Here is a 13,634-nt window from a genome sequence, read left to right as displayed (position 1 = left end):
GTCTGTCAGAGGCCTGACGCCAGAGATTCCCAATTAAAAGAGTCACTGCTGCTCTCAGAGGACTTGAAAACATGGCCAATCATCCCTGAAGTCTGCAACAGAGAAGTGTCATGTGTAGGATGTGTAAACCATCAAATGCAACAAAACTTAAATGCATGTGGCCTCACAGACGACACTATTTATGAGCATTTTCTTCAGCTGCAAAAGGAGTGATTTGAAGTAGGCATTAGTTGTTTTATGTATGGGCTCAAAAATGTAGGCATTTGTAATGGTTACATATACATGGTATTAGCTAATATTATTTGAACAAGTAATGTTTATTTCAGCCAATGTGCTTCATGTAGATAGTATGACCTGGAGCAGAAGGTGTGTCGCTTGTTGTTACTGTGGTGAAGCCTTAAAATCACTGTCACTAATTTGCCTATGTTATTAGACACCTACGTGGGTTTAGGCATCACCCCTTTACAATGTTCAGGCATCATCTAGAGACCAGTGTCATCGGTTGTTCCTTTATAAAAGTACGTGAGTTTTTTCACTGTTAATAGTAATGTGTGGAGGAAAGATAACAATAGTCCCTTTATTGCTTTACCTCCCATAGTGTCTGGATGCATGCACAGACCCTAATGAGAGAACCAACACAAGCACAATTAAAGATATGGAATGCTTTCTGCCTGGAAACAGGCCTAATTGACTTCCTCTGTGTCTTTGTCTCTCCTGTGCATTTATCTGCAACATGGAGGGGAAAAAAAGAAGACAAGAGAGGAGGAGAAAGTGAAGGAGAAAGAAAAAAAAAAAAAAAAAGGGGGCCATCAGAGGTCATCCTGCAGGACTGCAAACCAAACCGAGGGGAGTTTCTGCAGACGCTCCGTGTCTCGAGCCAATCCATCTCCACAGACGGAGATTCATCTGGGAGAACACCTGCACCGCTCTGCTCCGTATGGAGTTCTTGCCTGCATGCTCACCCGCTTGTCTTCCTGACTGCAGCAACATCTGGCAGAGGAGCGAGTTGATTCAAAAAGAACATCTGCACAGCAGCACGCAGCCAAGTAAACAAACAGTCCTAATGAACGCAGTAACGGTTCCCAAAATACAAGGCTACATTGTTGACCACCCATTTTCCTTTAATTGAGACCATATTAAGCGTTGGCACTGTTTTCCTCCCAGATTATTGGGGAACATTACAGCAGCTTAAACGACAGCTCAGTGTATGCATGACGAATAACACAAATCGCTCAAGGATTTCCTGCAATACTGCACACCTTCATTCTTTCACAGTGCATTCAATTAGCAAAGGAAGCTATATATATATATATATATATATAGTATACTACAGTGATAAATGTTTTAAACAATAAGCAGCAATATTCAGTTGGATAATGGCTGTTTTTTTATGCTGTGATGCACTGTATGTTGCACATAGCATTGTGTGCAATAAAAAGGCATTATGTAAAGATAATCATTGGATAATAAAGCTCTCACGTTGTTTAACACATCCAAATACTGTGTAGTTTCGACGATGCAGTGACACTAAAAACACATTCTCAAATTCAACATAATTGAATCTGAATGACACCGTGTGCATGTAAATGGTTGTACACACACATCTTACATAAACACATTGTATGCCTCTCGTTCTTTTTCATAAAAGAGCCCCGGCATACAATACAGGATCCCTTCATTGCAGCTCAGTTCCAACACTGAGACTGCACACTTGAGTAGGAGTGCGTACTGTAAGTACACGCGATTGGCCTGTAGCAGTCATGTGACTGCAGGCTGTAGTCCCCTGTGTTAGGCCACAGTAATTGAGGCTTCCATATGGTATAGATCAGACGAAGCCTTCACCACAGCATTCCTCCTGCAGAGAACCTCTGCGCTTGTATCCACAATGAAAACTGAGCTAATCAAACAACTATCTGTGGAAGACTGCGCTATATATTCTGCCAGTATCCCACGTATTATACACCTTTCACAAAAGACTGATTTCCATGAGAACAAAAGCTCTTAAGGGTTTTATGTTTTGATTATGATAAACTGCCAATATGCAGTGAGAACAACAGTGTTTGTGGCTGGTTTTAAAGAATGAAACAAGTGCTGTCAGTCTATGTTACGGAACCAATGTGCAATTTTTAACCAAGTAGGTGGTGTTAATAAGCTCAATAGTCCCGGATCTTGTTGCAGAAGGCGTAACATGAATAACATGAATTTATTGGAGAGGAAAATAGGCAACTAAAGTTTGATAAATGTTTAACATTTATACACCAATAAAAAAAAAGAAAAAAAGATTGTACTTAAAGAACACTATACAAAATATTATGTCTTACATACCCTAAAAGCAAATACCATGAAGTATCCCACACATGCCAGCATTATAATTCGTGCCAACCAACGATTGAACTGGAGAGATGAACCTCTGCCATTCTTACATACATTAATTAAATTTAACGGAAGAGCCTCTTCATCTTTGCAACAATCCCCATGGGGTCCTCCCCTGCTGCTCCACGGGCCTCCCTTTACATCACTGAGCTGAGGGATTTGGGATTGCAGCACAGGCTTATTTTAGGGATGATGAATTTTCAGGTACACTTCAGTTCCGAGCAAATGGCTTATTTTAATACCAACTCTGTCCCCTTTGTACGACTCTGTCTCATCCAACCAACCGATTCTGGACGTTTCAAACACTGATGAGTACTTACCTCACAAGTGTTCCCAGGAGTTTCCCTGTAAAATATTATGATAGTTTATTGTTGTAACCACAATTGATTGAAGACAGGAGGATAGTTGCCGGCGCTTAAGAGAAAATGGGGGTATTTGCTCTTGAAAACTGGGATCTTTCCAACGTTTATCATCTAAACTGGCAGTTGCGTCAGAAAATAAATACTGAAATAGCATTAACTAATAAAATAAAGAGCACAATGGTTGGTTTTGAACAGCAGTGGAATGTAACTAAGAATAGGCCTATTTACTCCAGTACTGTACTGAAGTAGCTACAGTTTACAGGTACTTGTACTTTACTCAAGTATTTCCATATTTTGCTGTTTAATAACCTACTTTTACTCTACTACATTTCAGAGGGAAATATTGTACTTTCTGCTCCTCTGTATTTATTTCACAGCAACAGTTACTAGTTACTTTTCAGATCAATATTTTATATGTAAAATCAGATTGTTATATAGGTTGTGCAGACTGCTCACATGAAGCTACATGTGAACGAGGCAATAGTGCAATAATTCATAGGCTGTATGATAAATAACTGAAAATAGGACCCTTTTGTATCATGAGTAGTTTTACTTTTGATACTTTATTGCCTTTTAGCTTGGAGTACTAAGCCTAGTATGTACTTTTACTTTTGAATGCAAGACTTCTACTTGTAATTGACATTTTTTTTTTTTTCTATCTTAGTAAGTAGGCCTCTGCCATTGGTTTTGGACGAGCCAGTGACGTCACTTCCACGTTTCTTTTAAGGGACGTTTACAAATAATGGTTACGCTTTTGACGTTCGCGGCAGGTTAAATGCGCGTAATTAGCAGAATTATAGCGATACCGTGTCACACCAGCCCACTCGTCAACATCTACTGCCGCCAAAGTTGGGTTTGAAAAAAAAAGAAGTGCACTGTCTCTTTAAGGTCTCGCGGCCACTCTGCTTCGTATTGATCAATCCACCATTTTCCAACACACAGCGGCGGCAGTGCTAACACAGCTCCGGCAGCGCGAGAGAGAAGAGAGCCACCCCTCTACCTGGAGAGGAAGCCAGGGACCGGGGGCAGTCATGGCAGCGAACATGTACCGGGTTGGAGGTAAGGTCGAGCGGGGAGAACATTTAAACAAAAAAAACAAAAAAACAACCTTCCCGTGAATGTTTTACGGCGGTCTCGCCACGATTCACCGCCGCTCTTTTACGTATTTACAGAGCGCGGTCCGTCTTTCCTTCCCTTCTTTTTATTTCCCTAAAGCTAAAGAGCCTTGTGCTTCACAGATGATGATGATGGTGACTGTGTGAAGAGGAGGATGGTGATGAAGAGTAGTGGTTCTCTCACAAAACTGCTCCCCGGGTTTTCCTCGCTTCTTTTGTGTTTTTTTTTTCTCTCGGAACTTAGCACGAACCCGACACAACTACTCCAGTGTAAAGATGCACCTAAACTAGCGTTGCATTGTGTTTATGTATATTTTAAGGTGGCATGGCGAACGAATTGTAAAAGTTTGGCGTGCCATTCAACTATTGCCCGGGTCTGCTCGTTCATAACAATAAGTAAGCACCGGAGATACTTCAGTGACCTGCAGAAACCGCTTAAGACTCACGGTAAAGCAAAGCAAGCAGTTCATGCTTCTTTTTTTTTTAAAGTGCAGGGAAAGGAGCTGAGACCAAAAGTTAAAGGCTCCACTTATTTACAAAAAAAATAAAATGTGAAAATTTGCATTAAAAAAAATAAATCTCATAATGTAGCTAAAAAATTTTTTTTTTAAAGTAGTCTATTTTACACATTTATAGCCGGAGTATGTTTTGCTTCTTTCTTTTTTTTTTTTTTTTTCTTCTTTTTGTACAGGCAACTTAAGTTAACACCAAAATAAGATTCCTGATTTCCCCTCCCACTCCTTTTGTGCTTGTGTTCCTCTTGTTTCCCACTCTGTAGGTGCTATGTGCATGAAAGTTACTGTAATTGTAGTGTAAACACAGTAGTGGCTGCATTTTGATGGGGAGGGGGTTGTCTTCCTGTATCACCGGCTGTGAGGAAGGATTGGAGCAGTTGGATGTGATGCAAATGCAATTCGGGGAAAGAAAGACAAACAAACAAACAAAAGTCACTTCAAATTAGCACCACATAAAAGTGTGTGTAATGCAGGACGCAGGTGAAAGAATTCACAGATTCGCAGGACATTTCCTTTGATCCTTTCAGAGCTGGAGACTTGTTCGGATGTGATTGTGGTGTGTTGTTGTTCTGTTGTTCTGGTTGAGTAGTCGTCTCTCTGTACTTCTGTTTACAAGTGTGTGTGATAGTATTTACATGCAACGACGGACGGTTTAGTGAAACGAGAATGTGGGATTGTTTTCTCTCCTCGGCTCGCTACGCGCATCTAAAATAGCCTGTAGTGAACGTCATGGCCTTCGTGTTTAGTCAAATGAAACGAGGCCTACCTGAGTGAGGACAGGATTATGTCCAGGGCACAGACCCAGTTAAGTTCACCAGCCATAATGTTGCTTAATTTGTCTCTTCACTCTTGTCAGCCACTTGGATGGAGATATTGCCCAGTTATCCTTGCATGCGTTGTCCCCAGCAAAATAATTTGCAGTAAAATGGATTGGTTTAGGCTATTTAGTTCCTTACCTTGTAGTTGTTAGATGGTATATTTTGCCCCCCCTCCCCTCCCCCTCCCCTCATGTTGGAGCACTCGAATGAAATTCGATGAATCAAAATGGATTAAACTATTCACACTAAAAACATAAAAGTTGTTCTTCGTGACGACCGCAATTTCGATGATTGCTTGCCCTTCTGTAGGAAAACAATACGCACTACAAGTAGGTCTAATTGGCCGATTTGACCCAAATTGAGCTGAAATCACAAAGCGTAAAAATCACATTGATGAACAAACATTATTATAACCATTCTTTCCCAGTTAAAGTACCGATTTAAATCAAAAACGATCACAATTTCGGCCAAAAATGGGCCTCGTAATTGACTGAAGCTTCTCCTGAGACCAATTCAGCCCCACAAACAAAGCAGAACCCTTGAAAAGATGGCTGCCACTTTGCAAGACAATGCAGGATCATCTTGGAAAAGCAATGACTTCCCTTGAATGAACAGTGGACAAAAGCTGCCTCTGTGGGCCTTGATGTCTTTGTTTTTTTGTTTTTTGTTTTTTTTACTGTGCAGGCCACAAGCCCCGCTTCCGCCGCCTGCAGCGCTTCTTCCTATAACCCCCCCCCCCCCCCCCACACACACACACCTCCACCACGCAGCAAAAATGCGGATGACAAAGTATAGCCCGTACCATAAGTTCTATCATCCTGATGGTGGGACGGGAGGAGACGCGAGTCCAGAGTTGGGGGGAGAAAAAAAAAAAAAACCCGACGCGCTGCAGATTTGTCGCTCGGATGAAAACGTCTCTCGGTCTCGGAAGCGGTCGTGACGTGTTCGTTTGGGTATTGAAATGGGTTTTTGCTTGGTTACTCCTCGTGGCTTGCATCGGTCCGAGCGGGTATTCAGATTTAAGCTCAGCCCGGCGTGAAAACAGAAATACGGGATTTTTTTTTTTTTTTTACAGACATTGAACTGTGATTGTGAGGTAAAGTGCTACAATGGTGTTCACAGTATTGTAAGTAATTCAACAGGAATGTGTGCTTGCTTGAATGTGATTGGCAGCTCCTCGCTAGATAATCTTGTGTTGCAGCAGTAGTTGAGCCAAGTGCAGCGTTTTTTTTTTTGGACGACCCTGTGTGCATGTGTGTTTTTTGTGTGTGTGTGTGTTGAGCCACCGCACTGCCTTCATTCAAATAAATGAGGAGGCTGCTTTTTTTTAATTTATATATATATATATATTTGTTATATCCTAAAGTCGATCTGAACGTGGTCTTAGTTTGACATATCTTCCAAAGTTTCACACCTTTTTTTTTTTGTGTGTAAATCATCCCTTTTGGTGTTTCCACTAAGAGTGTCTGTGGAGGGGACGGTAACACAAAGAGATACTCGCTTGATGTGAGACTAAGCCTGCTAAAGCCCGATATTGGCTCCAGATAAGCTTTCTCATGTACTTTTGCACAGAATGACGGCTGTGGGGTTGTTTTTGTTTTTTTTTGCACTCCCATCGTCCGCATCGGAGATGCACTAGTACGGACATAAGGAACGATTACAGTACGCAAAAGCTGTTACAATCTTCATACGGGAAGTGGCGTGCTATTTTAAGACGATCTTGAACCTATCCGTCGAATAAGTGCTCGTACTGAATGCGCCAGATGCGCTTGTCGTGTTTACTAACTTTAAAAAGTGACAAACTCGGGTGTCGGTGCCCACCTCTTTCTTTTTTGGCCGGCGAGGACGTGCTCTCCGTCCTGCCAGCGATGATTCAGACCCGCGCTCCGAGGTGTCGTACTGTTTACTAATCTCCAAACTTACCAACTCGCAAACTTCGAGAGCGCCCACACTTTGTTTGGCCGACGGCTGGCGTTTAATTTCCCACGCTGGCAGTTGTCTCTCTCGCGGGCGGACTCGCCGGGGCGAAGATCTGAGGCTTCTTTCGTCGCACCCGTCCTGCCAAGTTCAGGACAGCCAGTTGGACAGATGCGCGACGGCTATTACATCCGTTCAAAACAAAGTGCCCCCATTTTTTTTTTTTTTTCTTCTCCCCCGTAAGAGGCCCGAGCGGCGCATACGTCCGTCGTAATAAACGGTGTTGGAGCGGAGTGATTGGAGTTGCTATTACTTTTTATAAGATCATATTGCATCGAAACACCGCCGTTGACATTTATGGGAAATTAAATGTTTTCATATTTTGGTCTTGAATGCAAAATATTCTCAGCTCAGATGGGACATATTTCAATGCTCTTTTTTTTTTTTTTTTCCTGCTTGAGCCAGGAACCCTTCGAGTTATTGGTAGATGCCGTAGACGGATGCAGATGTGTGCAGCTGTTGATCGGTGCTGCCCGGAGGGAATGTGGGTGTTCTCGAAGTGTGAAAAAATAAGGTGTTAGTTTGATTTTGGAATATTAAAATTACCTGCCCATTACCATAGAAACGTCCGTCCATAGTGTGACAGCCCGAGCGGTGATATCTTTCATGGCTGCTGCTGCTGCTGAACGACGACGACGACGTGTGTGTGTGTGTGTGTGTGTGTGTGTGTGTGTGTGTGTGTGTGTGTGTGTGTGTGTGTGTGTGTGTGTGTGTGTGTGTGTGTGTGTGTGTGTGTGTGTGTGTGTGTGTGTGTGTGTGTGTGCGCTGGATGGGGTGTTGGTGGTGGTGTGTGTGTGTGCGTGTGTGTGTGGGGGGGGGGGGTCTGTGTGCATGGGCAAGCGTGGGCAGATGTTTCACGCTCTTCGTTTCCTGCTTCTCCCGTCTCCCTTCCCAGCTCGAGCCCAGCCCTGTTCATCATGGTCACAGCGTACTGTACATCTATACAGACTCCGCTTCCTCATGAGGTGTGTGTGTGTGTGTGTGTGTGTGTGTGGAGCTCGAATTGTTTCTTTTGAATCCCAAATGACTAGAAATTCATTTGAATAAAAATCCCTTCATCAAACTGGAAATTTTCAAACCCTCCCCACTGTTGTTGAATATTTACCCGGTTTGTCGGACTGCGCTGAGGTTCAGCGGCACACAAAATGAACGGTTCGGTATGTTTTCGGTACCACAGAGAAAACAACAAATTTTTGATTTATTTTGATTTTATACACTTTATTAATCCCCGAGGGGAAATTTCTTCACTACAGCAGGGGGGCTCTCAGGGGGGAGATGCTGCAGCAGGCTGCCACTAGCGCGGCGCCAGGTAACCTGACCTGAGGTGCATGTTTTTGGGTGATGGGAGGAAGCCGGAGAACCCGGAGAGAACCCACGCAAGCACAGGGAGAACATGCAAACTCCGCACAGAAAGGCCCAGGACCGGATTCGAACCCGGAACCTTTTTTGCTGTGAGGTGACAGTGCTAACGACTGCACCACCCAAAGACTTCATTTTGCAAATGCATAACTTCTTTCATTTTCAATAAAAAATGAAGTCTTTAATTGGCCATAATTATTACTGTTCTTAACAGGCACTCAAAGACTGCATCCTGCTCAATAAGAGAGTTGTATGCTCTTGTGTATAATTTTTTTTTTTTTAAATGGTGCAATATCATGTTTACAAATTGCACAAAGTAGTGCTGCTTTCCTCTCTTTCTGACAACCTTGAGAACATCTTGTTTAAAAATAAAAACAACAACAACAACATTAATGGAGTTGCTGCTGGACAAAAATGACCCAAACCATGAGGGCTGCAAAGTCACAGGTTCCGCCCACAGGAAGTTGCGCTGTTGAATAACGCTGCAACACCGTCGCCGCCAGACTCACAAAGAGTTCACCGAGAACCCCGAGAGAGTGTGTGTGTGTGTGTGTGTGTGTGTGTGTGTGCGTGCGACCGATCAGTTAAGTTCGTTATCTTCTCGGTTCATCATTCGGTCTGAAGAAGGTAAAAAAAAAAAAGAAGCAGAGCCCAATAATAATCCCCCGCACACGTCCGGAGAGGCCGCGATCAGATTTGTAGCATGTCCTTAGAACCCTAAAGACGATCAACTCCTCGTGTGATTTCCCGACCGCTTGGCTGCCGGACGGCTGCGTTATTAAGCTGTAGCAGAAAAATGGAAATATCAGTGTCGGATATGACCGAATAACGTAACACACCGAGTACATCTGGACAACTTCGCCCAGATGTGTGCGAGTGTGTCTCAGCGGCCTCCGCCGTCGCTCTCACTTCAGGTATTTTGGCGCAGGTGTCGCGAGCCGTGTTGCGCGTTGAACAGAAACACCGTGGAAACGGCCGTGTTTGGGTTGTTAATTGTTCGGTGGGCTGTTTGGCGTCTGGGATTATCCTGGTCAACACAGATAACGTGCGGACGCTGTTTGGATGAGCTTGGCGTGTACCACGTCGGTGGGATTTTTTTTTTTTTTCCTAAGTAGCCCTCCGCTCTCGTGTTCATCACCGGGCCTTTTTCCTCCTTTGTTTCCCATTTTGCCTTTTCTTTTAATTGTCAGACCGACTCGTTCACCCGTCAGAATCCCTTTTCTGGCCGAGTACTTATCCATTATCTCATGTTTTTCCCTCTCTCATCATCGCGTCTCTCTGCCTGTCTGTCTCTCGCTGGCCTGGTTTGAATCAGCCCAGCAGACTCTCTCTTTTGGGGCTCGGTAACGTGCCTTCATTGGCTCGCGCAAAATTTGACTGCACTGTGACATCACGGCCGGCGGAAGCCTGCCGATTGGCTGGCGCTGGGAGTGGGGGATGGAGAGTGGGGCGGCTGTACGCGGGCTGAGGTGGCGGGAGGGCTGATGGGAAAACGGAGAGACTGAGTGACGCTGCTCGGTGCCTACAGGCCCTCTCTCTCTCTCTCTCTCTCACACTCACTCACTCACTCACTCACTCTCCCCCTGTTGCTCTCTCTCTCTCTCTCTCTCTCTCTCTCTCTCTCTCTCTCTCGCTCTCATTTTGAGTTCCTCTCCAGCTCTCTCTCGACCAGCCTTCAGCTCCTCACATGGTGGAAACTCCAACACTCCCACCAGCCCACCCTTGACAGTCCCTTCACCATTTTTCTTCCCGTTTTTGTTTTTTTTCCTCGCTGGAAGGCGGCAGGAAGGGACACGGGGTTGAACTTAAAAAGCGATTCCATTCTCTGTAACTTTTAAGTTCCCGAGCCAGGAAAAAAAAAAAAAAAAAGGAAGGCGGCGAGCCGTGCCCAACGTCCCACCTTCTCTAAATGCAGCGGGAGACGTGCTGTCACCGACCAAGAGAACGTGGTAGTGTGGGACGGCGGTTCACACCCTCCACCACATCAAAACTCAATGTCGGACATGCGGTCGTGCTTTATTTTGAAATGGTCGTGACGTATTTTGGCTCCCGATTAATGGGTCCCTCAGAGCCGGTGAACATTTGAAGGCCCGAGTTGAATGTCACCGTTTGTCACGGGACCCATCCCCGGTTTTGAAACTTTTTAATGAGAGTGCTCTTTGAACAAGGGCATTTTTTGTTTGAACTTCGGGGCAAATTTGGGCATTTTCGCTTGAAATTCGACACGAGATTGGTAATCTATTAAAACGGCTCTAGAAGGATGTAATCAGTTCCTTGTTTGTGTTGGCGCTAAACAAGTTCGTTGCTCAAAGACCGATCACTTTCCCGCAGCTTCGTGGGCCAGCTTCTCCCGTCCCGGACCTCCAGGCGTCTTACCCCCCCCCCACCCTCCACCCTCCCTCCGCCCTCTCGCCTGTCTGAAAACGAGCCCGTCAGGATGTGTCGTCTTCATTTTCTGTCTCAATTTTGAAACCAGGCCCGTTTGATATTCAGCCGCGGGACGAAGTTGTCACCGTGGCAGCGGAGTCGAGTAACAAGCTGCTACGGGTCGGAGGGAAGCCGGGCGCGATGTGACGATCTCTCCTCCGTCTCGTTCGCGATGTTCGGCGGCGAAGGGGTGCCCGTAGTTCGCTCGGTGGAAACTGTCACGGAAATTACCCTCGTCGTGTCCCCTGCTGCCTTTGGTTCACCCACCCCCACCCGCGAGGAGGTGTTAGATTCTTTATGTCTTCAAACAGATGAGGATCATTCACCGGTTTAATGCAGAGGAACATATTTAGGATTTATTTTGGTTCGGGTTCATACCGCACGTTTACCCGCTGTCGGCGCCGAGAGATCTTCCACTCCCGATTTCTGTTGGAAAGCTCCCGAGATTGGGCGTGAGCCTCTTTTATTCCGTTTGTGTATGTGTGGGTGGAGAGAGGAATACCAATTGGGATAGCGGAGCGAAAGGTTTTCCAGTCGGAGAAGTGGAGGTGTGCCCCTTACTGGGATGCAGTGGCTGCTTCGCGGTTTAGTCTGCTGAAGATCGGCGTGGGCGGAGAGATTGTATCTGCCGCCTCCGTGTCCGAGATAGCAGATTTCTCACACTTCCACCGTTGACTGTTGAAAATGCTGAGGTCAGCAGACATAATATTTGCAGGTCGAATGTGAAGATAATATTGCTTTAAAACTTCTTTTTTTTTAAAATTTAATTTAATTTTTTTTAACTTTTGATATCGTCTGTATTTGAAGTTTTTAAAAAAAATTTTTTTTTTTTTTTTTTTTTTTTTAAATCAATTGTCGAATCTATACATTTTCAGGAAATAGTTGACATGTTGAAACGGCACATACATGTTCTCAGGGCCAACAACGGGGTCCTCAAATACTTGTTGTCTCTGAACACAGTCCAAAACCGGAGGAACGACTAAGCCGAGTCAGAGCAGGGCTGCACTGAGACCACAAAAAAAAAAAAAAAATGCCATTTAACTTTCTCCATATGATAATACTGCTATTTGTCATCATGAGAATCACTCAGCATGTTCCTCTGGTAACCCACAGAAATCTAATTCTGCCCAATTTTTTTTTAAATTCGCTCAAATCTAGAGTTTTTTTGTTTTGTATCTTTTAAATAAAAATATCTCTAAATAGTTGCCTTGGGCTGTGAATATAATGAGTATTTTATTTTTTATTTTTTTCACTGTTTTATGACCCGTGACATTCAAAAGGATTTGTTATTATTGTTATTAACCATGAATTTGCTATAGCTCTGTCCAAAACCCAAATACACTTGATTTACGAGGATATAAAATGATGAAATCAGCATATATTTTTTTTTGACATTTTAGGGAGGGAGAGGGGTAATGAGGGGGGAGGGGGAGGGGGGGCAGATCCAGGGTAAGGGGAGGATAGCGCCAACTCCAGGCAACCTACCAAGTGTGGGGTATAATCTGACAGCACTCAGCCAAGACACATGCAGGGCTAAGACCAGGCACCCTACCAAGACTGAGGCCTGCGGGGACATCCTGGTGAGAGCTAAGCCTCCAATGGGCCTGGAGTGGCGCCAGGAGGCACACACACGCACGCACACATACACACACACACACACAATAATGCATAGTAAAGTCACACGCATTGGTAAAGCTTGTGGGGTGTCTCATACACACCCACACAAACGCGCACACACGCACACACGCGGAGAATGAATGGAGCAATAAGACAAGGAAGGGGGGGAAAAAAAGAAAAAGCGATGGCCGAGGAAATACGAGGTTTCCCGTCTGAATGGAGGGTTTGGAGAGCCCAATTTGTCGTGAGTGTGCATCGGCGCGTCAACATCTCATTCAAGTCAGACCTCCCAACTACAAGAGGATCTGTGTATGAAATCAGCCTAATCGAGTTAAATCAACATTTTGTGAACGTCTCCGCTGCACTTTCCTGGTGACTAATTGAGCTGTCATGGTGCGGTCCAACTGGAAATCACCTTGAATATTTGAATGACCTCGAGTTGCTGACTGACATGTCTTTTTTTTTTTTTTCTTTCGTTTCTCTCTCTCTCTCTCTCTCTCTCTCTCTTTCTTTCTTTCTTTCTTTCTTTCTTTCTTTCTTTCTTTCTTTCTTTCTTTCTTTCTTTCTTTCTTTCTTTCCATTCTCCACTCTCTCTTTCTCCTTCTGTTCCTCCTCCTTCTCGCTGTTCCTCTGCAGATTATGTTTATTTTGAGAACTCGTCCAGTAACCCACTGCTGATCAGGAGGATAGAGGAGTTGAACAAGGTGAGTGAGTGGGTGTCCGACGTTGCATTGGTACCCTTGAACGCAGCACATATCTCACCGCTGTACATCAGCTGCTCACGCTGACGTCTCAACCCTACTAATGCACTCTTATTAAGGCGAGGCTGTTCTGCCTTTGTGTCTTTCATGCACCTCTAATGCAAAAAAAAATAATCTAAAATGTAGAATAGCTCCCTCCATTATGTGTTTGATAAATGTTTTTTTGGGGCTTTATTTGTGATAAATGGAAGCTACTTTATATTCTTACACCCTGGGGTGTTCAGTTAAAAATACTCACATCCTATTAGGTGAGAGGAAAATACTAAAACTGTGTAACACTCTTATTTTTGTCCAGTTTATGGCTTTATAA

At 44.3% G+C, this 13,634-nt stretch overlaps 1 protein-coding gene across 3 annotated transcripts in view; it reads left to right on the top strand.

The window, feature by feature from the left end:
• The first annotated feature begins 3,677 nt into the window (after nucleotides 1-3,677).
• The window catches only part of mta1 (metastasis associated 1), a 36,389-nt gene continuing 26,432 nt past the window's right edge, over nucleotides 3,678-13,634 (top strand). For all 3 annotated transcript variants that reach the window (XM_069710672.1, XM_069710671.1, XM_069710670.1), the window contains exons 1-2: nucleotides 3,678-3,794; nucleotides 13,200-13,267. In XM_069710672.1, coding sequence (XP_069566773.1) covers nucleotides 3,767-3,794; nucleotides 13,200-13,267 — 96 coding nt within the window. In that variant the 5' untranslated portion in view covers nucleotides 3,678-3,766. The remainder of the gene's footprint in view (nucleotides 3,795-13,199; nucleotides 13,268-13,634) is intronic.

This window comes from Brachyistius frenatus, unplaced genomic scaffold (assembly GCF_029030835.1).
Source record: "Brachyistius frenatus isolate BFR_SWC_R1_liver_20210118 unplaced genomic scaffold, ASM2903083v1 Contig_93, whole genome shotgun sequence".
Lineage (NCBI taxonomy): Eukaryota > Metazoa > Chordata > Actinopteri > Embiotocidae > Brachyistius > Brachyistius frenatus.
This window is presented reverse-complemented; position numbering and strand designations above follow the sequence as displayed.